Source organism: Brachyhypopomus gauderio, chromosome 5 (genome assembly GCF_052324685.1).
Source record: "Brachyhypopomus gauderio isolate BG-103 chromosome 5, BGAUD_0.2, whole genome shotgun sequence".
Lineage (NCBI taxonomy): Eukaryota > Metazoa > Chordata > Actinopteri > Gymnotiformes > Hypopomidae > Brachyhypopomus > Brachyhypopomus gauderio.
This window is the reverse complement of record NC_135215.1, coordinates 15,636,294-15,662,602: the sequence shown is the minus strand read 5'-3', so window position 1 is coordinate 15,662,602 and position 26,309 is coordinate 15,636,294. Positions and strand designations below refer to the sequence as shown.

General features: G+C 42.5%; 1 gene segment (V, D, J or C); it reads left to right on the top strand.

Annotated features, from left to right (window-relative positions):
• Positions 1–26,309, top strand: part of LOC143513853 (Ig light chain C region-like) — a 27,346-nt gene extending 1,037 nt beyond the window's left edge. Inside the window, 1 exon segment of the C gene segment in view lies at positions 26,005–26,309. Within this exon segment, the coding sequence occupies positions 26,005–26,266 (262 nt within the window).

The window sequence follows — 26,309 nt, the reverse complement described above, 5'->3', positions numbered from 1 at the left end:
AGTACCCAATAGCTAGTACTGCGGTAGAGTACCCCATAGCTAGTACTGCGGTAGAGTACCCCATAGCTAGTACTGCGGTAGTGTACCCCATAGCTAGGACTGCGGTAGAGTACCCCATAGCTAGTACTGCGGTAGAGTACCCCATAGCTAGTACTGCGGTAGAGTACCCCATAGCTAGTACTGCGGTAGAGTACACATAGCTAGTACTGCGGTAGAGTACCCCATAGCTAGTACTGCGGTAGAGTACCCAATAGCTAGTACAGCGGTAGAGTACCTCATAGCTAGTACTGCGGTAGAGTACCCCATAGCTAGTACTGCGGTAGAGTACCCCATAGCTAGTACTGCGGTAGAGTACCTCATAGCTAGTACTGCGGTAGAGTACCCCATAGCTAGTACTGCGGTAGAGTACCCCATAGCTAGTACTGCGGTAGAGTACCCATAGCTAGTACTGCGGTAGAGTACCCCATAGCTAGTACTGCGGTAGAGTACCCATAGCTAGTACTGCGGTAGAGTACCCCATAGCTAGGGTTTGTAAACTTTGGCATGTAACAGCACCATATAAGCTGTTTTTCTTAGAGCCACTGGAGAGGCGTTACACACAGATTCTCTCATAGAGCCACATACCAACAAATATGGTCACCTCTGGAGTTAGTGGTCCCAAGGCAATGACACGCCCTGGTGTCTGAGACCCACACTGTCTAAGCAGGACATAAAGGGAAGAAAACATTAGAGGCCAATGAATGTGCCCAGATCTGCATCGCTCAAGTGTGGCCAACTCTCAGTCACGCCAGGCTGCATGCGATTTTCAGCTGATTTTATGGGACAAAAAGCTGAGGCCGGTAATCAGGCTGTGTAGAAGAGCCATGCTGAGAGACAGAAGCCCAGCAGGGAGGGGCTGTGGAGGGGGGCGGGGCCACAGCTGCACGTGCAGCTTCTGCTGGACCCAATCAGAAACCAGAATGACTAGTGAAGGCCACAGGCAGCTGTAGAACTGGACCTGTGGTTTCCGCCCATGGTTTGGGTGAGGCAGAGAGATGGCTGGCCCCATTCAGGTGGGAAGCTGATCCTCTGAAGGACAGAAGCACTTGGCCAGAGCTCGCCGAGTGTGACTTGACACTGAATAAAGAAAGTAGCACACTGCATGCAGCGTGAATGCTGCCATTGTACTCAAATGGACACTGTGTGTGTGTGTGTGTGTGTGTGTGTGTGTGTGTGTGTGTGTGTGTGTGTGTGTGTGTGTGTGTGTGTGTGTGTGTGTGTGTGTGTGTGTGTGTGTGTGTGCGCACACGCGTGTGTGTGTGTCCATGCGCATTAGTGGAGCAAGTCTGCTGAGACCCATGGTAGCAAATTGCATTTTGTTCTGGGTTCTGAAAGACTGATCATAATGTCCTGTACACGGAGCAAGCCTTGCCCTCCACACACACACACACACACACACACCAGAAGACAGCAGAGCTTACAGCGTGCGAGGGAGGCCATGCAGGGATGTTGTATGTGGATGTTCAGGTCATGAGTAGATGTAGTCCAGGGGTGTGGGCACAGGGGTGTGGGCACAGGGGTGTGGGCACAGGGGTGTGGACACAGGGGTGTGGGCACAGGGGTGTGGGCACAGGGGTGTAGACACAGGGGTGTGGGCACAGGGGTGTGGGCACAGGGGTGTGGACACAGGGGTGTGGGCACAGGGGTGTGGGCACAGGGGTGTCGTCCAGGGGTGTGGGCACAGGGGTGTGGGCACAGGGGTGTGGACACAGGGGTGTGGGCACAGGGGTGTGGGCACAGGTGTACTCACAGTGCTCACAGGGGTGTACTCACAGGGGTGTACTCACAGTACTCACAGGGGTGTGGTCACAGGGGTGTACTCACAGTGCTCACAGGGGTGTACTCACAGGGGCGTGCTCACAGGTGTACTCACAGTGCTCACAGGGGTGTACTCACAGTACTCACAGGGGTGTGCTCACAGGGGTGTACTCACAGGGGTGTACTCACAGTGCTCACAGGGGTGTACTCACAGTACTCACAGGGGTGTGGTCACAGTACTCACAGGGGTGTGCTCACAGGGGTGTACTCACAGTACTCACAGGGGTGTGCTCACAGGGGTGTACTCACAGTACTCACAGGGGTGTGCTCACAGGGATGTACTCACAGTGCTCACAGGGGTGTACTTACAGAGGTGTACTCACAGTACTCACAGGGGTGTGGTCACAGTACTCAAAGGGGTGTGGTCACAGTACTCACAGGGGTGTGGTCACACTTTTCTAAGGACACACGTTCAGCGCTGCACTAAAGACGTTTCACCAGAGAACACAATCCGGTTTGCATTTTCAGCCTGCAGTGCAGTGCTTATTCTGTGTCTAATATTAGAGGGCCTCTAAAGTGTTCCCGTTAGAGGTGCTGTACGTAGACTTAAGACAGGAGATCACTTACTCATTTACAAAAGCAGAGCACTGTGCATGTGTGTGTGAGAGAGAGAGAGAAAGGTGGAGAGGTAGATGGAGATGTGGACTACACCTGAATCGGTAGGAAGTGATGGAGTGAAAGAATCGGATGACCAAATCGCTGGTGCTGTGGTTGCAGGAGGAGAGAAGAAGTGAGGGAGAGAGAGAAGGAAACGGGGGGAGGATGGAGGGAGCGAGAGAGGGAGGGAGGAGAAGGAGGGGTGGTAATCTAGAGTGAGGGCGGGTGGGAGTAGACGTCCTCAGAGTGACCCAGTGAGCCGCAGACAGACGAGTTCTTCTCTTCTCACGTGCCCTCTGCAGAACACACACACACACACACACACACACACACACACACACACACACACACACACACACACACACACACAGTGCATGTTGTTGGCAGCAGCAGTGTGTGTGTGTGTGTGTGTGTGTGTGTGTGTGTGTGTGCTCAGCAAACACACTGCTTCCCTTCCAAGTTGGATGTCGCCATGTTCTGCCGACAGACCCATGAACTGCTACACTTCTGCAGACAAGGCTGATCTGGGATCAGACGCATGAAGCCCTTCTACAGATGTGTTTCCATCAGCTAAAGGTCATGCCAAACTGATGCCAGACCTGTGTGGAAACTGTGTGCCTCAAATACAAATCTAAGGTGTGAATAGACATGCTACGGTCAGAGTGTCCAATTTCACACTGCCTTACTGAATGATTTTGCTTTCTAATATATTATTAACAGGATGTGGTATTTGTTCAGACATCGCCGTTGTCACGCAGTGTTGGAACACAACTGTGATTAGTGTAGTACCATGGTAGAGCCCAGCAGGAAAGGATAAGCACACAAGTCTTATGGATCTTAGGAAACACGATAAAACCTACCTATAAGAAAACACTCTGTAACCCATTACCTGTCTAACATGCCCCCCCCCTCTCTCTCTCTCTCTCTCTCTCTCTCTCTCTCTCTTAACCACACACAAAGTTGACTGTTGTATCTAAACCTGTTGATGCATCGATGTCACATCAATGTAACACTACTAATATATGACTTTATTTTGTAATCATGCTTCATTGTGCTGACAGAGATATTCCTTCATTTTTTTCCTCATAAAGAGTGCAGTCCTGACACCAACTAAATTTGGGCTTTGAAGCTATATTCAGCAGAGAACCCTTACTGACACTGATTTATGCCAGGCAAACCTGCTATGAGGAAACTTCTATTAACTCACTGTCTGTCTCTGCATAGCATCTTTTTTTCTAGGCCATAACGCAGCAGACAGAGCTCTCGTTACAAATAGAAAGCCGACCGTATTATCTCTGCATTACGGACGCCAGTTGCCATTTGAATTCCGTACTGGCTGGGTTCGTTACAGTGACATATAAAACCACGCATGATTTCGCTTCCTACTAACTGAGCGCCATTGATTACCGTGGTTATAAGATACAAAATTATTTAGCTCTTTGTCTGCAGTACCTTACAATTGATCTCTCCAACAGTATTTAGTTTAGATAGTTTCTAAATGTAGACTCGTTTAATTACAAAGGCTTTAGAGGAAAACCACAATTTCCTCTACAAAATTTTTACATGCCTTTTATTATTCCTTAATGTTCTACATTGTTGTCTGTATTATTTCTTTTATCAGTTATGTAAAGCAGACCTTTAAAATAAGGAAGTTGTAGCCTATATTACCTGAAATAGTCTTAATTTTCCTGTCCCGTCACAGAGCACCTTATGGCCAATTTAAGCACAATCACGCCACCTGGTGGACTAAAATTTATTAAGACATTTAAGACATGAAATATATTTTCTGATGTTTACAAACTTCATTCGTGGTCTTCACAGTCGTTATTGTGTTAATTGCATTGTTGCTTTGTAAAATTAATATATGTACGTATTTGTAAACGCGTTGGTTTGATTGATTAATCAATTGGTTAATTGATTGATTGGTTTGAGATCTGCACTTTAGCATGATGGATTTGAAATGAAACACTGATGATGAGGTTGAAGTGCAGAATGTGACCTTAATCTACACTGTAGATTAAACATTAAAGTAAATACTGCCATTTTCAATCCCTGTTTACATTGCTTGCCATCAGTAAAATATATTCTCCGCTGTGTTCAGGTAAACGTGCTCCGCTGTGTTCAGGTAAACATATTTTCTGCTTTAAGTGTTTTTTAGCCCTCTGCTCTTCTGTGGCTGTATGTTCTGGGTTAATCTCCTCACACGCTAAATCACCATCTACTGAATTTTGAAGCATTTGGTTGCATTGGAGCAGTTAAAATGCTTCTGTAGACTGTACACACTGAATTCAGCCTCCTGCTGCCTCTGCAGCCATTGGTGATTACATGAGTCACGCCCACCGACAGCCATTGGTGATTACATGAGTCACGCCCACCGACAGCCATTGGTGATTACATGAGTCACGCCCACCGACAGCCATTGGTGATTACATGAGTCATGCCCACCGACAGCCATTGGTGATTACATGAGTCACGCCCACTGACAGCCATTGGTGATTACATGAGTCACACCCACCGAAAGCCATTGGTGATTACGTGAGCCACTCCCACTGTCAGTCTTTCATGTGTTTCTCAGATAAAGAGGCAGGTTTTGGATCATAAGCAGTTCTATGCATTACTGTAATACAGGTTTAATCTCATCCATCCATAAGAAATCAATGTGTTAGTTACATTTTTGGCCCAATGGACCCCTCACACAAGAACCCTTTTAAGTGAGGATGTGAGGATTTGGGTTAATTGGCAGGCACTCGCCGTCCTCAACAAAAAGAATCAGCAGTTCTTTGCCTGGTGCTGGATCACTAATGGCCTGGCCTGGGTGAACTCAGGCGCTGTGTCGTGTTAAATTTCACCCGTCTTATTTGCTCTGCCCTGGGTGCTGTCCAGGGTGCTGCAGGCACTTGCACTGCTGAAGCAACCTGACAGGGGCTGGCCTGTGGCCATGACAGGTGGCTAATACACAATAAATACTTCGTTATGTCTACCCATCTTCTTTTGTTAACTTTGGGATAATTTGTCTGGCTTAACTTTGGAATATTTTCAGCTGGCTTAATGCATATATTTACATTTTGACTGACATGCATGGAAAACATTTTACAGTTACTCATCACAAAGTGCTTTGCATCTCTTCAAAGGATACATCCTAGATTTGTCATAATTCAACATACTACTGAACTACAGGAATCAGCGCCATTATCTAGTATTGCAAATAGACTCAAACTTAAACAACAGGAATTTAAAACTGATACCTAGAAGAATGACCATAGACATAAAAATGCATACAATGTAAAGAACAATGACAAGAAGTGTTATCTGCAGTGTTAGTGGTCATTTAAGTATTCAACAAACAGGTGAGTCTTCAGTCTGTGTTTGAAGAAAGCAAGAGGCTGCAGTCCAAGCAGCTAACGGAAGATCGTTCCACCATCTCGTAGCCAGGACAGAGAAGTCGAGCCACACTTGAGATTCGGAGTGCTCTTGGTACGGATCAGGCTTTGACCACGGACATCATGTAGGGAGGGGCTAGTCCATTTTTGGCTTTGTAGGAAAGCATGAAGGTTTTGTATCTGATACGTGCAGCTACTGGAAGCCAGTAAAGAGAATGCAGCAGTGAAGTGTGAACTTAGGGACATTGAAGACCAGTTGTGCTGCAGCATTCTGGATCAGCTGTAGAGGTCTGATGACCTGTAGAATAGTAGGGAGTTGCAGTAGTCCAGTTTTGAGATGATGAGAGACTGCACAAGCATCTGGGTGGCTTCCTGAGAAAGAAAGGGTCGCATTCGCCATATGTTGCAGAGGACAGATCTGCAGGATGTGATGAAGGAGGGACAGGATAATAGCTGTAAGGGTTGAGGGAGAAATGGAGTGTAGATTTGGACAGAAGAAAGAAGAATGTATGGAGAAGGTATGAGTGGAAGTAGCAGGGAGGGAGAAAGAGGATAGAAGATGGTGTGAGGGGTGAAGGGGACTGACTGTGACGTCCGACGTTCAAGTGGCCACGTGTGCTCTGTGAGTCAGAGGATCTGATCTAATGATCTGATCTAATGATTTTAAACAATAAAAAATATTATTTACACGTAACTAGACAACTTTAAAGTGGTGATTTGAAGAAAATCATGTAGAATTTATGTTTGTGTAGAGGTGAACCGAGAGTCTCACACACACAAACACACACACACACACACACACACAGCATGGTGGTTTCAGTCATGACCAGTTCTGGCCTCCTGTTTGACTGTGGGCTGGCACAAGTGAAATGTGAATGCTGGGTCTCTAGAGATAATTCCAACCTCGAGGGCCCAGAGGAAGGGGCCCATGTACCATGTTGCCTTGAGCCTCAGGGCTGCAGTGTGCTAGGATGCACTGCAGCTCCCTGACCAACTCAACACTTACCACAAAGACGATACGTGAGGAGGAGGAGGAGGAAAAAGGTGCTTACCCTCACACAAGATGCTCATCATCTTCTCAAAAACTTGCATGCTTTAATAAAAAAGAAAGAAAAGAAAAAGGTTTAGACAGAAAAACTGACACACCTGAAAGAAGAGTCATTAATAATAATAATTATTATATATATATATATATATATATATATATATATATATATATATATATATATATAATTATTATTATTATTACATTTAAGAGTATTGGTCTTGAATATGTGATAAAAGTGGCATTGAACAATTCATGGTTTTCACATGAACAGTGCAGAATCAAGCAATATGGCCCTGAACCAACCACTGCCCTCAACCAAATCATCTGTTTCATCCTTGATTGTGTTGGCTGCAATATTTCACCCTTCCTAAACTTGGCCATTTGATGCTGTCCAGGTGCCTACAGAACTTTTACATCCTGGAATGTCCAAGTACTTACGAAGGTACCAATTCTGAAAAAGTCTCTATTTGAAACATATCTCCTGGGTGTTAAGCAGAAGCACAATCTCCATAATTAAGCATTTTTTAAAAGTTGAACAGTATCTTTATATTTAAGGTAAATTGTTTGCAAAATTCTGTTGAAATTTAACCAGAAAATACCATTTTGCCACACTGAAATGCTTTTAAATAAATATGCAAGGTCCCCCAACTGCAAACTCAACTCTAGTTCCAGATATATTGCATGCTTTATAAGAGCAGTGCTTTAAAAAAAAGCTTGATTCACCTTTCAAAAGCAAATAAAAATAATAAAAAATTAATATGTGTATTTTGGGTATGTTGCCTCAAGGCAACATTGTGTGACAAAGAATGACTGAGTGGGAAGGAATGTTAGTGTCATAAGTTAAGAAGCTTTTCATTTACAAATACTTTGTACTCTTTTTGTTTCTGCATGAATAAAATTAATTTACTATTTATGAAACATTTATACATTGTTGACAGCCAGAATCCCTTTCCTTGTCTTTCTTTTATCTTCGAGTACGAGTGTCATCTGTGTACATTTGTAACATTATAAAATGTAATTACATTAGAAAATGAATGCCTCAATGTTTAGTGGATCTGGGAAACAATAAAAACATGTATTTAGTTCTCCCAGTGGAGCACAGTGCAGTTGAGGCAGGATTTAGCAATGAGGAATCAGACACAGTGGACAGGGTTGTGTCAAAAGAAAGTGACAGGGTGATATCTGGAGCAGGTGTCAGGAAGAGTGAAGGCGTAGACGCACGTACGATATACTACTGAAACTCTACTGCCACAGCCTTCTCTCTGCATGCATTTAAATACGTACATAAATGATCAGACTACATAATTACAGAACGTGCATAAAACACATTTACAACATCATCTGTGTTCTAATTATATAATTTGCATAAACACACACATCATCAGAGTTCCAATTATAAAATGTGCATAAAAATACATGCATGACTTTATCTGTGTTTATCTATACTATCTTTTCCACTGTTGCACAGTGTTGCTTCTAGTCATTATACACTTTTAAGCAATGTCCCAGGTTTTGTTATCTTTAAATCACCAGCACATGTGAACCATGTTTTGATGGGTGAAGACTAGCTTTTTGGAGGGATGTTGTCAGAAGAAGAAATATCTGTCATTCGCATTATCCACAGTGCCAGGAAAGGATTTAAAAAGGAAACCCAGGGAATGGTGTGACCAAGTAAAAGTTTTCATTGTTCACTGTTCTCTTCATTATTAACGATTGTGTTGCCATTAAACATATACTTAGGATGGGGCAGTGAGCAAAATGCATGATACTCTCAGACAACATTTGGGTGGTTGTTGGACACCCCAGACACTGTTCAGGCCTGAGCATCATCTAACCAACTAACCATCTAACCATGCTCCTTTACCATGTTCAAGAACAATTTCCAACCATAATACTATTATTAAGAACAGGAAGGCGATAACAGGTTGAGACAAAGAAGTAGACAAAGTACTCAGAGACAAAAGAATCACAGCACAGTAAAAACAAAAAAAAGTAATTAACAAAAAACAAACAGACAAAAACATGTCATGCACAATGGAAACTAAGAAAGAATTGTACTGCTTTGGGGAGACTACGATTATTGTTGTTCTACCTAGAGAAGTTCACTTAAGCCCTGGAACGTGAACATACCATATCACACATGTGTAAGTGTTTCTACATCTACTCAGTTAAGGGAAAGTTAAAAATGTGCAATGTTACAGAAATAGAAAATTCTTATTGTCACCATAGAACTGATGAGCATGTCAAAATGGGTGTAGAATGAAAGATTCCGAGGTTGAGAACATTATTAGAAGGTATTAGTACACTAGTACGATAAAGTACGCTCGATGCTTAAAGCTTCTTCATGTGGTTGTTGCAATTAACAAAAACTCATGAGTTAAAATATAGCAAAATCAGGTGCACTTGTTATTGAAATAAGGAAAGTTTTTTAAAAAGCAAGTGTTTTACTATTACTACCATTCTGAGTTGTGAGTCAGGGGGTGTGATTACTCAGTGTGTCACTGCACTGCATCACCTCCTTCCCTGCAGAAGTGCCGTCTCTGTGCAGTCTGACCGAGGCAGATCTTTGTACAGATGTCAATCACCATGTCACGCAGTAGCCACTGATGTCACAGAAACTCACAAAGTAACAGTCTATCCCTTCTTGACTCTGGATTATGATGGTGAGAGTGAAGACAGATGTAGATCCACTGCCCCTAAAACGAGGTGGAAAATCTGACTGGTGCAGTGATCTTGTTCATACTAGTGTGATCAGCAGCCATGTGCTGTGGGAGGATTCTGCTTCACTTGTTTCTGCACGACGTATTGACTCTACCCCTGGAAGATGAGTTACTGATGCCTGTCTGATAAATAAGTAAACAAACACTAACCTTGTTTGTAAAGACCACTGTGCAAATTTTGAAAGTGTGTCTCACCGTGAGTGCCAATGACCAGTATGCAAATGAATATGTGTTTGCCGTGGGGGTTGCTAGGGCAGGGAACTGTCAGTCATGAAGTGTTAAACTCACAAACATTCCCAGAGCACTGAAGCATGCACACTCAAGTCTACAGTATCTTCTCTCTATGCAAATATCTTCATAATACCATGTGCCTTCAGAAATTTCACTTCTGTAACTTGGAAGTTATTTGTCATGCTTCACTGCAAATTAAAAAATTGAAATATATAGTAGTATGATAGGACTTGGGGACCAAAACAAAAGTTGATTAAAGTAAAAATAATTATGTATGTAAATAATAATTCATGTTTTATTTAGAACTTCAGGCCACATCAATTCACATAAATTATGTACAACCATTTAAAATGTTTGAATTTGTATCCCAGTTGTGGAAGCTTTTGTGGACACGGTTCAATGTAAATCTTATTATGTTTGTTTGTGTATGTTTCTTAAATGATTACACAGTGAACGTGCAATATAACGGAGTAATTGTTGATGGCTTTGTGTGTTTGCCAGAGTTCATCAGATAAGACTGAGTATTTGGCTTGTTTGAGAGGTCATTTCAGTCATGACCAATTCTGGCCTCCTGTTCAAGGCTTTGACTGGCAGAAGGTGAAGAGCACTGTAACAGAACCTGCCCTGATGCTTGTGAGTAAAAACAGATGTAAAGGGTTTAATGAGGGGTTTCCCAAGACTGGAAACACAAGTCCAAACCAGAGACTGTAATCAAAGGAGTAAAGACAAAGGAGTAGTTCAAATCAGATCTAGGTCAAGGGACTAGTATCAGACTCAAAGCTTCACCACGGACACATGAACCAACATTACATTATTATACACAATGACTACTTACAGACGATGCTTTCAGTGGCATAAACAAGGACATAGTGGGAGATTAACTCTGACCACCAACAACAGGGAAATGTTGAAATCTGCACTATTGGCCTTTTTCCCCCGAATTGCATCTATTCCCGCCTTGCAAACGGAAAACAACCTGCCAAACCAAAAGTCCTCACGAGAGGCTATATCCCCTAATAAACTAAAGACAAAAAAACGGGTCCAAAATTCAATACACAATTCCAAAACATCCAAAAATAAAAAATCAAGAAAAACTAAAATTGGCCAAAGCATAAACAGGCAGAAAGAAACAAAAACCTAGCAGTGCCTCACCCCGGACACATGAACCAACACTTCTACAGAATGTCAAAAATCAAAGCTTATTTATTTACAAAATCTCAGTGAGCAACTCAGAATCACTATATAATTCGCTATATTGTTACCCATAGTGCACCATAAATGTAGTGAACAACTGATGTACATTGAGTCATCACAATGCATAGCTGTTTCCTTCAATAGATGTTAGTGCTGACATTAGGAAGATTGGCGGTATACCAGACATAGACTTTGATAAGTCACAGAAATAAACATTACAGTGTGTTGCTCAATAGTTTTTATTCATAAATGGGAACATGGTCAAAGCTACAGAAATTACACATAAAGCTCCAGAAATCTCATGAAATGACACATATGAATCTCCAAACTGTACGATTCGTGTATGTACTAGTCTACACAATCAAAAGTCATAATTACGTGTTTTTGGCACCCACTAGTGTCCAGACTCTGTGTTGAGTGCCTGTACAGAACTGTGTATATGGGGATTAGTGAATTAATAAATGATTAGACCATATACCATAGACCATTGGCCGAGAGAGAGAGAGAGAGAGAGAGAGAGAGAGAGAGAGAGAGAGAGAGAGAGAGAGAGAGAGAGAGAGAGAGAGAGAGAGAGAGAGAGAGAGAGAGAGAGAGAGAGACCGACCACTGACTCGAAAAATACAGCAGGAGAGACCGTATGTGATTGAGCACAAGTCCCAGTGGTCGAGGTGTTGATCAAATGTTGGTGAGACGTTGTGGCACAGCAGTTTATCCCTCAGAACAACTGGCTCTTCGGGAACGTCTGTGCTGTTCTGAGATCAGTGTTGTGGCCGAGCATTGGAGGCACCAACTGGAGATCTCCTTGGTGCTGGCCATGGCCTGCATCCAGTTGGCTGCATGTAGAAATGGCTTATGCGAATTTTTCCCATCAAGCAGTGACATGCATAGCAACCAGGCAAAATGTTATGACAACAAACTCATGTAACCTTGAAATGTAGCTGTTGAAATATAGCTTCTAACTTAGAAATCATGGAGGGGTCTGACATTTTCATCTTAGGTGCATGTCCACTGTGAGAAAAAATCCAGAAATCACAATGTATGATTTTCAACTAATTTATTAGTTAAAAGCATGTGATATTAGTGGTACCATGCGCTTTGATCAGATGACACTAAGATAGAGCTTTTTGGCACTCTACTGTAAGTCTGGCATAATACCAAGGATGAGTACGCAGAGAAACACCATGCCCACTGTTAAGTATGGGGGAGGATCAATGATACTGTGGGACTGTTTCTCCTCCAGAGGACCTGGGAACCTTGTAAGGAGACATAGCAATATGAACTCTGAAATATCAGGACATTTTGAATCAGAATTTGGTGGCCTCTGCCCAAGGGTAGCAGAAGGATTCACTAGTGTAAGGGTCCAAGGGTAGTGGAAGGGTTCACTAGTGTAAGGGTCCAAAGGTAGTGGAAGAGTTCACTAGTGTAAGGGTCCAATGGTAGTGGAAGGGTTCACTAGTGTAAGGGGCCAAGGGTAGTGGAAGGGCTCACTAGTGTAAGGGTCCAATGGTAGTGAAAGGGTACATTAGTGTAAGGGACAAGACATTACAGCTGTCAGTGGCCACCAATTACGGGAGCAACTTTGTGCCAACATTGCTGGTGTCCAGTGATTTTATTAAACCAGTAACAAATAAATCAGTTTTGTTTTCATTAAATGTTATACATTTGCACTGCCAGCATTAAGATGCTTTATAATTCAGGAAAATACAACATTTTAACCTCAGTGTTCTACACAAACGCTTCGAGTGTAATCAAACATTTTGCAATATCTACCTAATTTTAAATAGTTTAGAAAGATGCCTAAATGCATGAATATTAAGCAATTATTAGCTTAATGTTAGCTTATACTGTAACTGACAATGCATTAGTTACGTATTAACTATTTAGTTTTCTAAAGCAGGTTTTCTATCAACTTATTTGCCACAAACCTTTCATTTTATTCGAGCCTTTATAAAGGCTTCGATTGCTGATCTGGTCCCTAAGAGTGGAAATCATTTGTATATCTGAACACTGGCTATCACTTTAAAAAGCCCACATACATGTCCTATTAACCCAGCAGGGCTAACAAACTATACAAGAAAGGAATAACTAAGATAACTAATAAAATATTACAGTGACTGATGATAAACGCTTTTAGATGGGCTGTTAGCATCAGCTGTTAGCATCAGCCCATCTAAAACAGTGCTCTGACGCTTCAAAACCCGCTAGCATAAATGCTAACCCATCGATATATAAAACACTGGAAAAAGGCCACCGACTAACCCAATAAATAGCTAATTTGTGTTCTGTTATGCCAAGAAAACCCATAAAATACAACACGTACGCTATAAAAACTTAAATAACTTACATTTGAAAATGACTTCGCCGCTGGACGTCCTTCTTCCGTCCGCCATGATGAAAAAAGTTGAGCTGTGCCGTGCTGCCCCGCGTTGCATCATGGGATTGCCTTACCGGCTGAGGAAGGGTCTAATGCTGACTTATTACAGGGTCAGATTAAGGTATCTTAGTAGACAGCATTTTAAGGTATCTAAGAATTGAGACAGCCTACTTCTCAGGAACGCGCATTCCATGACGTAAGATGCTGTCTATGTAGAGAGCTCACTAGGTTTTGAGACAGACCCTTTGAATCAGAATTTGGTGGCCTTTGGAAGGATTCACTAGTGTAAGGGTCCAAGGGTAGTGGAAGGGTTCACTAGTGTAAGGGTCCAAAGGTAGTGGAAGAGTTCACTAGTGTAAGGGTCCAATGGTAGTGGAAGGGTTCACTAGTGTAAGGGGCCAAGGGTAGTGGAAGGGCTCACTAGTGTAAGGGTCCAATGGTAGTGAAAGGGTACATTAGTGTAAGGGTCCAAGGGTAGTGGAAAAGTTCACTAGTGTAAGGGTCCAAGGGTAGTGGAAGGGTTCACTAGTGTAAGGGTCCAAGGGTAGTGGAAAAGTTCACTAGTGTAAGGGTCCAAGGGTAGTGGAAGGGTTTACTAGTGTAAGGGTCCAATGGTAGTGAAAGAGTACATTAGTGTAAGGGTCCAAGGGTAATGGAAAGGTTCACTAGTGAAGGGTCCAATGGTGGTGGAAGGGTTCACTAGTGTAAGGGTCCAAGGGTAGTGGAAGGGTTCACTAGTGTAAGGGTCCAATGGTAGTGGAAAGGTACATTAGTGTAAGGGTCCAAGGGTAGTGGAAGGGTTCACTAGTGTAAGGGTCCAAGGGTAGTGGAAGGGTACATTAGTGTAAGGGTCCAAGGGAAGTGGAAGGGTTCACTAGTGTAAGGGACCACGGGTAGTGGAATGATACATTAGTGTAAGGGTCCAAGGGTAGTGGAAGGGTACATTAGTGTAAGGGTCCAATGGTAGTGGAAGGTGTAGGGGTTTCACCTACTAATCCTTTAAAGTAGATATAATTTGTTTTACCTTAATTATTAATCAGTCTCATTAATTTAGAATCAGTCTCATATTCTAATTATACCAGAACCATAACATTTAGTTATTAACTAAGGGTAATTAATGGTTTGGTATCTGAAGGATTTAACTATGAATTCTTTGGAGGTTTTGGCAACAACCACTTTTGAATGACATCAACACAGACAATTTGGTGAAAATAAATGATACATTTATTTAAAACTAACTATTCTAAAACAAACGGCATCAACAAGGATCAGTACATTTACAGTGAAGACTGGGTATCTAGTGTGTGTGTGTGTGTGTGTGTGTAAAAAGGGGAGGAGAGTAATGTGTGCACGCGCTTGTGCGCGTGTGAGGAGGCGGGAGTTGTAGTTTCAGTTCTCCTATAGAGAACAAAGCAACTAAAATGGCGCCGACTTTAAACAGTAGAGCAGCGCGACTGTGTTAATTAGCTCAGCTGGTTTATTCCAACGTGGTCAGAACAAAGAGTAATGGAGCTGGCTTAATAACTAAAAATTAATGTGATGTGTCTGAGAATGGGGAAGACTACAAGTTGTCCATTAATCAGATAAATAAAAGATGGTGGCATGCACAGCAAAGAGAACTTTGTATGTACAAATCTTGATGAAGATTATGAAAATAAAGTTAAACACATTCAGAATGTATTAACAGAAAGCTTGGTTAACTCTACAGTTCAAATAACTTTGCCCTTTTATAAACTATGCCCAGCGTTAAGAGTCTCACGTGTTGAGGATTTGGGGTAGTGTCGTCCTCCCTGAATTCTCCTGGAATTAGGAGGGAATTTCCACCGCAGGCTCCTCGTTGATTAAACGACGTCGTCCAGGTGTGCTGGGGAATCGTCCAGGAACGCGAGTCTCGTTCACGGTTTAACAACAGGGAGTTGATCGCCTTTGTTTCAGTCCGTGTGGCCGCGTTAGCAAGCTTGATTGAAGTCGTTCGGTGAATCTGTTGTCGCGGTAACGTTGATCGGTTGCTGGTTAGATTGCACCATAACTCGGGCTCGTTAATTAAGTAATACGACTTTCAGCTGTTTGCCGTTGGTCGTTGCAAAGTTCGCGTGTTCTCAAAGAAAAACCGGAGAGAGAGGAGTGGCGGAGCCTCTCTTTAATAGGTCTAACCTATGTGTCGGTCAAACCAGAGAGAGAGAGATGAATGGCTGTTCAGGGTATTTAAACACCTGAACTGTAGACACACCCTTACTTCCGTCAAAGCAAGCTTGTTCAATATGTTGCCAGTGGTACTGCCACCCAAGTACGTATTCCTGCAGGCTGGATCAGCTCCAAATAGGAGGGACTAAACTCCAAACAGGTCGACCTTCACTCCAAATGGGCGTGGCCTTCTCTTAGATCAGTTGTTCATTTTTTTTTGTGCTATAGTTAGTTACTTAAATCAGGATAGCATTTAGAAAAAAAAAATGTTTTTGCTTTAGCGAACCGTACAATACTATTAAATATAAATACATTTAAATGGTGTACCTATTTTCTTGATGCTATGAAATGTTTGATTTTAAATGTAAGTAATAGTGTTATGCACAGCAAATGCAGAATGCCTACATGCACATAGTAATTGTTCGTTCTTGTGTAAAACCAAAAACTTAATGGGACCTTGCATTCAAATTAAATGCAAACCATAAATGTTCATTTATGAAAAGAGATGGGAGAGAACATTCCAGAGGGAATGACTACACAGCCTTGCAGAATAGGTCCCTCCTTACATGGCACAACCGTCTCTAGTCTGCACAATGAAGAAAGAGGTAGGGTGGCATAAAGAACCATTTCTCAATAAAATGTTTTTGTTATACAAAAAGTTGATGACAATGCGTTTGTTGACTAATGTCCATAAATGATATAAATCATTGGTTTCTGATGCATACCCATTGATCACGAGCTGAATTAATTAAAATGAATTTAAAATTAGTATTCTGCCTTCCTCCCGAAGACGGCCCCCACCGCCGGCGGTGCTGACGGATTTGATGAGGAATTAAATTTAAAGTTTAGTCGAAAACTAAACATGTAAACAGTTAACGTGAAATCTAAACAGAGTACTGATTACGATGCGGATTAAACCAGGATATAACCCACGAACTATTAGACGCGTTTAGTAAGTAAAATGGACATCGCGATCTGTAAAGCAGGGGTATGTGTTGAATTAATTCAATATAAAAGTGAACAATAGTTTTATTGTATCATCAGGATAACTGTGGTTTCGTTAATACAGCATGTTTACACATTCCTATGTCCCGGAAAACCCACCAAACTTCTCAAAGTTCTCCGAGTTCCGCCCTGCCTTCTAGAGAGTTGTCCCTCCCATTTGGAGTTATGCCACGCCCATTTGGAGTTATGCCACTCCCATTTGGAGGTTTTCCAGCCTGCAGTAATACCCTTCTCCCACCTGCTGGTTTAGCATGGTACCTACAAAGGGTACATTAGTGTAAGGGTCTAAGGGTAGTGGAATGGTACATTAGTGTAAGGGTCCAAGGGTAGTGTAAGGATACACTAGTAAGTAAGTAAGTAAGTAAAATTTATTTATATAGCACTTTTCTCAGACAAAGGCCACAAAGTGCTTTACATATAGAAAATACAACTAAAATATATAAAACACCACACAATATATAAATAAAACAACACAATTCACGAAGACATAATGCGTTTCTGTCTGGTCCATTTATCCAAATGCTTGTTTAAACAGGTAGGTCTTTAAATGCTTTTTAAAAGATTCCACAGACACAGCCAATCTTAAAGACAGGGGGAGTGCATTCCACAGTTTGGGAGCAATGACCGCAAAAGCTCGATCTCCACGAGTCTTTAAGCGAGAACGTGGAACAGTCAGTGAATTCAAATCACTCGATCTAAGAGAACGAGCTGGCACATATGGGTGAAGCAGATCAACCAAATAATTAGGGGCCTGGCCATGCAACGCTCTGTAAGTAAGTGTTAATATTTTAAACTGGATCCTGTATTCAACAGGAAGCCAGTGTAAAGATATTAACAGAGGAGTGATATGCGAGCGTCTGTTAGATTTAGTAATTAGTCTTGCTGCGGCGTTTTGAATCATCTGTAAACGGTCACGGGCTGATATTGTGAGTGAAGAGAAAAGAGCATTACAGTAATCAATGCGAGTTGAGATAAATGCATGCACAAGCATCTCCAGCTCTGAATCTGAAACTACCCTCCTCAATTTACTGATGTTTCTTAAATGGAAGAAACAAGATCTTGACAACAGTTTAACATGCGCGTCCAACAACAGCGACTGATCAAATACAACTCCCAAATTCCTCAGGTTTGAGTGGACTGCAGGGGACAGCGACCCAAGATTTACCCTAATTAATGGAATAATTTTCTCAGGAGCAACAATTAAAACTTCAGTTTTTTCAGCATTTAGCTGCAGGAAGTTTTTTGTTGTCCATTCCCTGACGGCATCCACGCAGTCTATTAGCCTCTGCAAACTCTGGACCTCATTAGGTTTAAATGAAAAGTAGAGCTGGATATCATCAGCAAACAAATGATAAGCTACTTTAAAACTTTTTATAATCTGGCCCAAGGGCAACATATACAGTGAGAACAACAAGGGCCCCAAAACCGAACCCTGTGGAACCCCACAAGTCAGAGGAGAAGACTGAGACACAAAATCAGCAATAGTCACAGAGAAGCTTCTATCAGTGAGATATGATGTAAACCAGGCAAGTGCAGTACCAGATATACCGACCAAATCATGTAGCCTATTAATCAGAATTTGATGATCCACGGTATCAAAAGCTGAACTAAGGTCAAGTAGCACTAATACCGAGCACTCACCTGTGTCAGCTGACATTAACAGATCATTAGAGACCCTCAGAAGACATGTCTCCGTAGAGTACCGCTTCCGAAATCCTGACTGGAAATAATCGTATATATTGTTATTTTCTAGTGCATCTATGAGTTGATTAGACACTACCTTCTCTAAAATTTTAGCTAAAAAAGGAAGTTTAGATATAGGCCTGTAATTCTTTATGACATCTGGGTCTAAATTAGGTTTCTTTATCAGAGGCTGAACAGTAGCATGTTTAAAATATGCTGGAACGCAGCCTGTAGACAGTGACGAATTTATAATAGCTAATAAAGCAGGGCCAATACTTGGTAAAATCTTTAAAAGTAAAGAACATGGTATTACATCCAAAGAACTTGTGGCTGGTTTAAGTTGCCTAGTCACCTTCAACATCTCCTCTATGGTGATGGACTGGAATGAATCCAAAATAGAAATACTAGGTGGTAAAGCATGCTTCGGCGAGCAAGTCACAAGCTGGATATTTGACCTAATGGCCATAACCTTATCAACAAAGAAGGAAAGAAACCTATTACAATCACTAACGGAAAAACATGGCAACATTGCAGGAGGTGGAGAAACAATGTTATTTATAGAGTCAAATAAAACCTTGGGATTTCTTTTTGATGATGAAATTAAATTAGCAAAATAGGTAGACCTAGCATCTTTTACTAATGCATTAAATGAAGAACGCAAGTCTTTAAGATACAAGCGATGCACTTCTAACTTGGTAGATTTCCATAGTCTCTCAGACCTGTGACACTTCTGTCTTAAAAAGCGAACCTCATCGTTTATCCATGGAGCTGCCTTGTTGAAAGTTGTGGACCTAGCTTTTAATGGTGCCACTTCATCTAATATAAAAGAGCACTGCTTGTTAAATGCCTGTGTTAAAAACTCAACATCATTACAATTCCTAATAAAATCACAAGAAAATTGGGCTGAAAAACGACCAACTGATTTTGGGGTTATGAAACGAGACTGCAACTTGTTTCTATGATGTAGGGGGGCAACATCACTAGAAAGATAAAAAAAAATACATTTATGATCACTGATTAAAAGGTCTTCACAACTGATGTGATCAATTTCTAGCCCCAGTGAGAAGACAAGATCTAAAGTATGACCACCAATATGAGTAGCTGCTAATACAAACTGCTTGAAATTAAAAGATTGCGTAATATTAAGAAATTCTGTGGCCAAACAATCTGAGTCGTCATCAATATGCAAATTAAAGTTCCCAAGTAATAACACTCTGTCCAGCTTAATGATCGAGGTCAGAAGATCCGAAAATTCTGACAAAAACTGACCAGCTGGACCTGGTGGTCGATAAATTAAAAAACAATAAAAAGGCTTAAGCCTACCGACTTTAGTCACTTGCAGTTCAAAAGTGGCAAAATTATCTTTGCTCACTAATTGAGAAGAATATCGGCTCCTCCAGACCACCGCAAGTCCTCCACCACGGCCAGACAGACGTGGAGTCCCAATAAACGAACAGTCAGTAGGACATAATTCGTTTAAGTGAATAAATTCCAAGTTCCGCTGCCACGTTTCAGTTAGGAATAAAAAATCCAAATTCTCCTTTAAGAACAAATCGTTTAAAACGTGAGCCTTGTTAGCCACAGATCGAGCATTTATCAGACACATTTTCAATGAAACCGCTGAGTCCCCATTAGTTGAGATATTTATTGGAGAGCGTTTAATCTGGCAAAGCACACGCTGTTTTCGATGATCAAGACCACTTCTGGAAGACGGACGAGGACGATGCAGGCCCTCCAGAACACCATGCATGTTGGGATATACTTCCCGCAGGTAGGACGATCTGACCGGGTTTCGCTGATACCACACAGCGCCAGACTCACTCACCTCCAAGCCGCGACAGCCCAGCGTTTGACACCCGGTAACTGGAATACAGTCCCGGAGATCTGCAGCACATGTTTGTTTCCACAGACGTCGGGAATTCACCTGGAGACCTGCCCTTGTGCCTCGCTTTCTCCTAAAGCGCTTCTTCCGTGACAACCCCAGGTTTTTTCTCCAGACACAGAAAGGTGGTGAACCTTGAACCGGTGAGCGAATTACCATTTTGGGAAATTGAGAGTTCCCAGAAACAGACAAATTTTCCACAGAGTTTCTAATCTGCAACAGCATTTGTCTATCATAGACCAGAGCAGCTGACGCATCCCGAGCACACAGGAATAAAAATAAACATAACATCGCTAACAAGTGAGACACCGACACTCCAGCCACGGTAACGGCAAAGCCAAACACAGGCGCCATTTTTTATATGTAAGGGTCTAAGGGTAGTGAAAGGGTACATTAGTGTAAAGGTCTAAGGGTAGTGGAAGGGTACATTAGTGTAAGGGTCTAAGGGTAGTGAAAGGGTTCACTAGTGTAAGGATCCAAGGGTAGTGGAAGGGTTCACTAGTGGAAGGGTCCAAGGGTAGTGGAAGGGTACATTAGTGTAAGGGTCCAAGGGTAGTGGAAGGGTTTACTAGTGTAAGGGTCCAATGGTAGTGAAAGAGTACATTAGTGTAAGGGTCCAAGGGTAGTAGAAAAGTTCACTAGTGTAAGGGTCCAAGGGTAGTGGAAGGTTTCACTAGTGTAAGGGTCCAAGGGTAGTGGAAGGGCTCACTAGTGTAAGGGTCCAATGGTAGTGAAAGGGTACATTAGTGTAAGGGTCCAAGGGTAGTGGAAAAGTTCAGTAGTGTAAGGGTCCAAGGGTAGTGGAAGGGTTCACTAGTGTAAGGGTCCAAGGGTAGTGGAAGTGTACATTAGTGTAAGGGTCCAAGGGTAGTGGAAGGGTACATTAGTGTAAGGGTCCAAGGGTAGTGGAAGGGTTTACTAGTGTAAGGGTCCAATGGTAGTGAAAGAGTACATTAGTGTAAGGGTCCAAGGGTAATGGAAAAGTTCACTAGTGTAAGGGTCCAATGGTAGTGGAAAGGTACATTAGTGTAAGGGTCCAAGGGTAGTGGAAGGGTTCACTAGTGTAAGGGTCCAAGGGTAGTGGAAGGGTACATTAGTGTAAGGGTCCAAGGGAAGTGGAAGGGTTCACTAGTGTAAGGGTCCACGGGTAGTGGAATGATACATTAGTGTAAGGGTCCAAGGGTAGTGGAAGGGTACATTAGTGTAAGGGTCCAATGGTAGTGGAAGGGTACATTAGTGTAAGGGTCTAAGGGTAGTGGAATGGTACATTAGTGTAAGGGTCCAAGGGTAGTGTAAGGATACACTAGTGTAAGGGTCTAAGGGTAGTGAAAGGGTACATTAGTGTAAAGGTCTAAGGGTAGTGGAAGGGTACATTAGTGTAAGGGTCTAAGGGTAGTGAAAGGGTTCACTAGTGTAAGGATCCAAGGGTAGTGGAAGGGTTCACTAGTGGAAGGGTCCAAGGGTAGTGGAAGGGTACATTAGTGTAAGGGTCCAAGGGTAGTGGAAGGGTTTACTAGTGTAAGGGTCCAATGGTAGTGAAAGAGTACATTAGTGTAAGGGTCCAAGGGTAGTAGAAAAGTTCACTAGTGTAAGGGTCCAAGGGTAGTGGAAGGTTTCACTAGTGTAAGGGTCCAAGGGTAGTGGAAGGGCTCACTAGTGTAAGGGTCCAATGGTAGTGAAAGGGTACATTAGTGTAAGGGTCCAAGGGTAGTGGAAAAGTTCAGTAGTGTAAGGGTCCAAGGGTAGTGGAAGGGTTCACTAGTGTAAGGGTCCAAGGGTAGTGGAAGTGTACATTAGTGTAAGGGTCCAAGGGTAGTGGAAGGGTACATTAGTGTAAGGGTCCAAGGGTAGTGGAAGGGTTTACTAGTGTAAGGGTCCAATGGTAGTGAAAGAGTACATTAGTGTAAGGGTCCAAGGGTAATGGAAAAGTTCACTAGTGTAAGGGTCCAATGGTAGTGGAAAGGTACATTAGTGTAAGGGTCCAAGGGTAGTGGAAGGGTTCACTAGTGTAAGGGTCCAAGGGTAGTGGAAGGGTACATTAGTGTAAGGGTCCAAGGGAAGTGGAAGGGTTCACTAGTGTAAGGGTCCACGGGTAGTGGAATGATACATTAGTGTAAGGGTCCAAGGGTAGTGGAAGGGTACATTAGTGTAAGGGTCCAATGGTAGTGGAAGGGTACATTAGTGTAAGGGTCTAAGGGTAGTGGAATGGTACATTAGTGTAAGGGTCCAAGGGTAGTGTAAGGATACAGTAGTGTAAGGGTCTAAGGGTAGTGGAAGGGTACATTAGTGTAAATGTCTAAGGGTAGTGGAAGGGTACATTAGTGTAAGGGTCCAATGGTAGTGGAAGGGTACATTAGTGTAAGGGTCTAAGGGTAGTGGAAAGGTACATTAGTGTAAGGGTCCAAGGGTAGTGTAAGGATACACTAGTGTAAGGGTCTAAGGGTAGTGGAAGGGTACATTAGTGTAAAGGTCTAAGGGTAGTGGAAGGGTACATTAGTGTAAGGGTCTAAGGGTAGTGGAAGGGTTCACTAGTGTAAGGATCCAAGGGTAGTGGAAGGGTTCACTAGTGGAAGGGTCCAAGGGTAGTGGAAGGGTACATTAGTGTAAGGGTCCGAAGGTAGTGGAAGGTTTTACTAGTGTAAGGGTCCAATGATAGTGAAAGAGTACATTAGTGTAAGGGTCTAAGGGTAGTGGAAGGGTTCACTAGTGTAAGGATCCAAGGGTAGTGGAAGGGTTCACTAGTGTAAGGGTCCAAGGGTAGTGGAAGTGTACATTAGTGTAAGGGTCCAAGGGTAGTGAAAGGGGTTTACTAGTGTAAGGGTCCAATGGTAGTGTAGGGTACATTAGTGTAAGGGTCCAAGGGTAGTGGAAGGGTTCACTAGTGTAAGGGTCCAAGGGTAGTGGAAGGGTACATTAGTGTAAGGGTCCAAGGGTAGTGGAACGGTTCACTAGTGTAAGGGTCCAAGGGTAGTGGAATGATACATTAGTGTAAGGGTCCAAGGGTAGTGGAAGGGTACATTAGTGTAAGGGTCCAATGGTAGTGGAAGGGTACATTAGTGTAAGGGTCTAAGGGTAGTGGAATGGTACATTAGTGTAAGGGTCCAAGGGTAGTGTAAGGATACACTAGTGTAAGGGTCTAAGGGTAGTGGAAGGGTACATTAGTGTAAAGGTCTAATGGTAGTGGAAGGGTACATTAGTGTTAGGGTCTAAGGGTAGTGGAAGGGTTCACTAGTGTAAGGATCCAAGGGTAGTGGAAGGGTTCACCAGTGGAAGGGTCCAAGGGTAGTGGAAGGGTACATTAGTGTAAGGGTCCAAGGGTAGTGGAAGGATACACTACTCAGTCCAAAGGTCAGAATGCGTGCTTACTGTGAAGAGAACTATATGTGGGCTTTGAAGAGGAAAATCTGAATCTGCATAGCTCACTAGATTTGCATAGGGGAACCTAGATTATCTTACTTTGTAAAGATAAATAGGTATAACAGCTTGTAGGTACAAAGTGGATTAATTTAAAGTGTAAGTACTATAGTGTGAGGTGCTCTTTCTGGCTATAGTACATTGCTAGGTTTTTATACCTGAGAAATCAGTGTATTTGTGCAACAGAATTAACTTCAAGTGGAATCATCTCCAAACCCATTGCACTTGGAAGAAATAACTGGGACCACCATGTGTACACAAATATGACAGGACAAATCCCAGTAAGCAAGACACATCTGAAAGAGCATATTCTAGCTAATCCATGAAATGAACTATAAGCACTGCAGGTTTGTACTGATGCTCACATGCTTTCTGTCACAGATGGATTATTCGCTTATAAGAGCAAATCAATTATTTCAGGAAATGACTTGGTGTCCTGGACAAATGTCCCTTTCAAACTCGATCACCCTCTGTCACCAGGCATGTGAAGTCCACATGGCTACTAGTGGAGACGGGACACTTATCTTCGAGCAAACCATATTAGGGATTTATATATGAAATCACACTAAAGGCAGGTATTTGAGGGACACTGCCACTTCAAGTTTTAAACAAATTTTGCTTTTGTTGATTTATTTCATTCAGATTAATAATGTAACTTATATCTAATAATTTGGTTTAGATCATACATTCCAGATAGCTTCATCAGGGAGGCACCTGTACGGTACATGATTTCATACCATAGCGAGGACACCCACAGGGCATGTTGTCTCCACTGGAGGGACATCCGTTAGGAAACCTTCTCACATAACAGTGCATGTAGGGGCACATTCATCATACTCTACAGGACAGCTACGCTTCCCCCAACCCCTGAAACTGTGGTTGTTAATTTGAGCTGTGAGTTAGTGTGGTGTGGTTCCTTTTACTGTGCTGTATCACATCCTCCCCCTCAGCAGCTGCAGTAGGTCCCAGCCGGGCAAACAAAGGTTTTGTAAAGCTCTCTGTCAATGTGTGAATTCCTACTTTATCCTACTGATAAAGTAACGTGCACTCTGGTGGTAGAAATCTCCCTCATCTTTGGTCTGGACTCTCCTTATGGTGAGAGTGAAGTCAGACACAAATCTCCTGCCACTAAAACAAGCTGGAAAACCTGAGTGAACCTGATGATCAGTAGTTAAGGACCTTCTCCAGGTTTCTGTTGATAACAGTGTAAACAGAGACCATGGGTGCAAAGCTCCTACACTGACACTTATGCAGGACATACTGAGGTGTCTCCTGGAATTGAGTCACAACCATCACTAAGCCATGATATCAACTGTCTGAACAGTGACACACAGTTACGCAGCTCATGAAGTTGATACAGCAGGCAGAAGCGACGTATAATCATGTTTTGAATCACAATTTAGTAGTGTTGGATCAAAGCATAATTTAGTAATATAATAATTTGACGCGCGTCAGTTAAAGCTGTCTCATCAAACTTCACAAGCTCTTTCAGCTTCGCTTCTGATTTCTCTTTCCGTTTATGATCACGCGATATCAAATCTAAAGTTGCGCTGTTCTTAATAACCGTTTTTCAAAGTTTGCCATATTTTGGTAAGATTGGATGTTAAGAATCAACATTTAACACGAAGTTAACATGCTGTAGCCTACTTTCGAGAAGGCATGACATCGTATTAGATTCTGAAGTTAATAGGCTAATTGTAAAAAACGCAAGGCAAGACAGATTTATATAGCTACATGTATTGTTTACATTAATAAACGCTTATATTTCAGCATTACTTTTAAATAACACGTGGCGTGCCCGGAGAGAACGCCAAATTCAGTACGGGTGGTTTTTGTACGGCGTGGAAACGAGTTTGTATCATTGTGGTGGACCTTTGGTGGCGGCACAAAACTTTCTGTCGGACGTAAGTTGAATTTTTCCATTAATGACAAAATGAATGAAAAAAATCTATCAAAACGTAATTTGAGAAATATTCTCTGGTAATGATGCATGCGTCACATCTAATCGTTTTATTTTTTTTACATTCTTGTTATTAGGCTATTGTTCCAAACAATGTACAGGTGTAGGAGGCAATATAGCCTTGATTGTCTGGCATTTATATATAGCCTACTGGCCCATACACGTAACGATACGCTTCCAACAAAATATATATTACTTTTCAGTTTATCAGAATTTTTAGAACATGACAGTTTGGATAAGTATCGGACACTGTTCGAGAGGTATTTGCACTATTATGCATGACTGAATGGCTCTTCTATAAAGTACAGGACATCCAACACAGGCACGCAAAGTTTATACAGTTAATGATGCAATTTGTTGGAAAAATGTATGTCCGTCTCTCAGAATCTAAGCTTTAGATTCTCCTTTGTCTACTATGTGACACTCAGCCCACACTCACTGTCCTGCCCCCCTCTGGTGTGGACCTGCTGGACAGGAAGGTCACACTGGTGTGTCTGGCCAAAAGGGGCTTCCCCTCAGACTGGAAGCTGAACTGGAAGGTGGGTGGTAACAGCTGGAGCTCGGGGGTGAGCCAGAGCCCCGTTCTTCTGCAGAAGGACGGCTTCTACAGCTGGAGCAGCACTCTGACCCTCCAGAAGGAGGAGTGGCTAAAGAAGACAGTGACCTGTGAGGCCACCAAGGCCGACCAGCCTACAGTCTACAGGGCAGTGAGGAGAGACCTCTGCTCTGACCTCTGACCTCTTTTGTTAAAGATGTATTTTGATGCTTCAGTATGCTGCA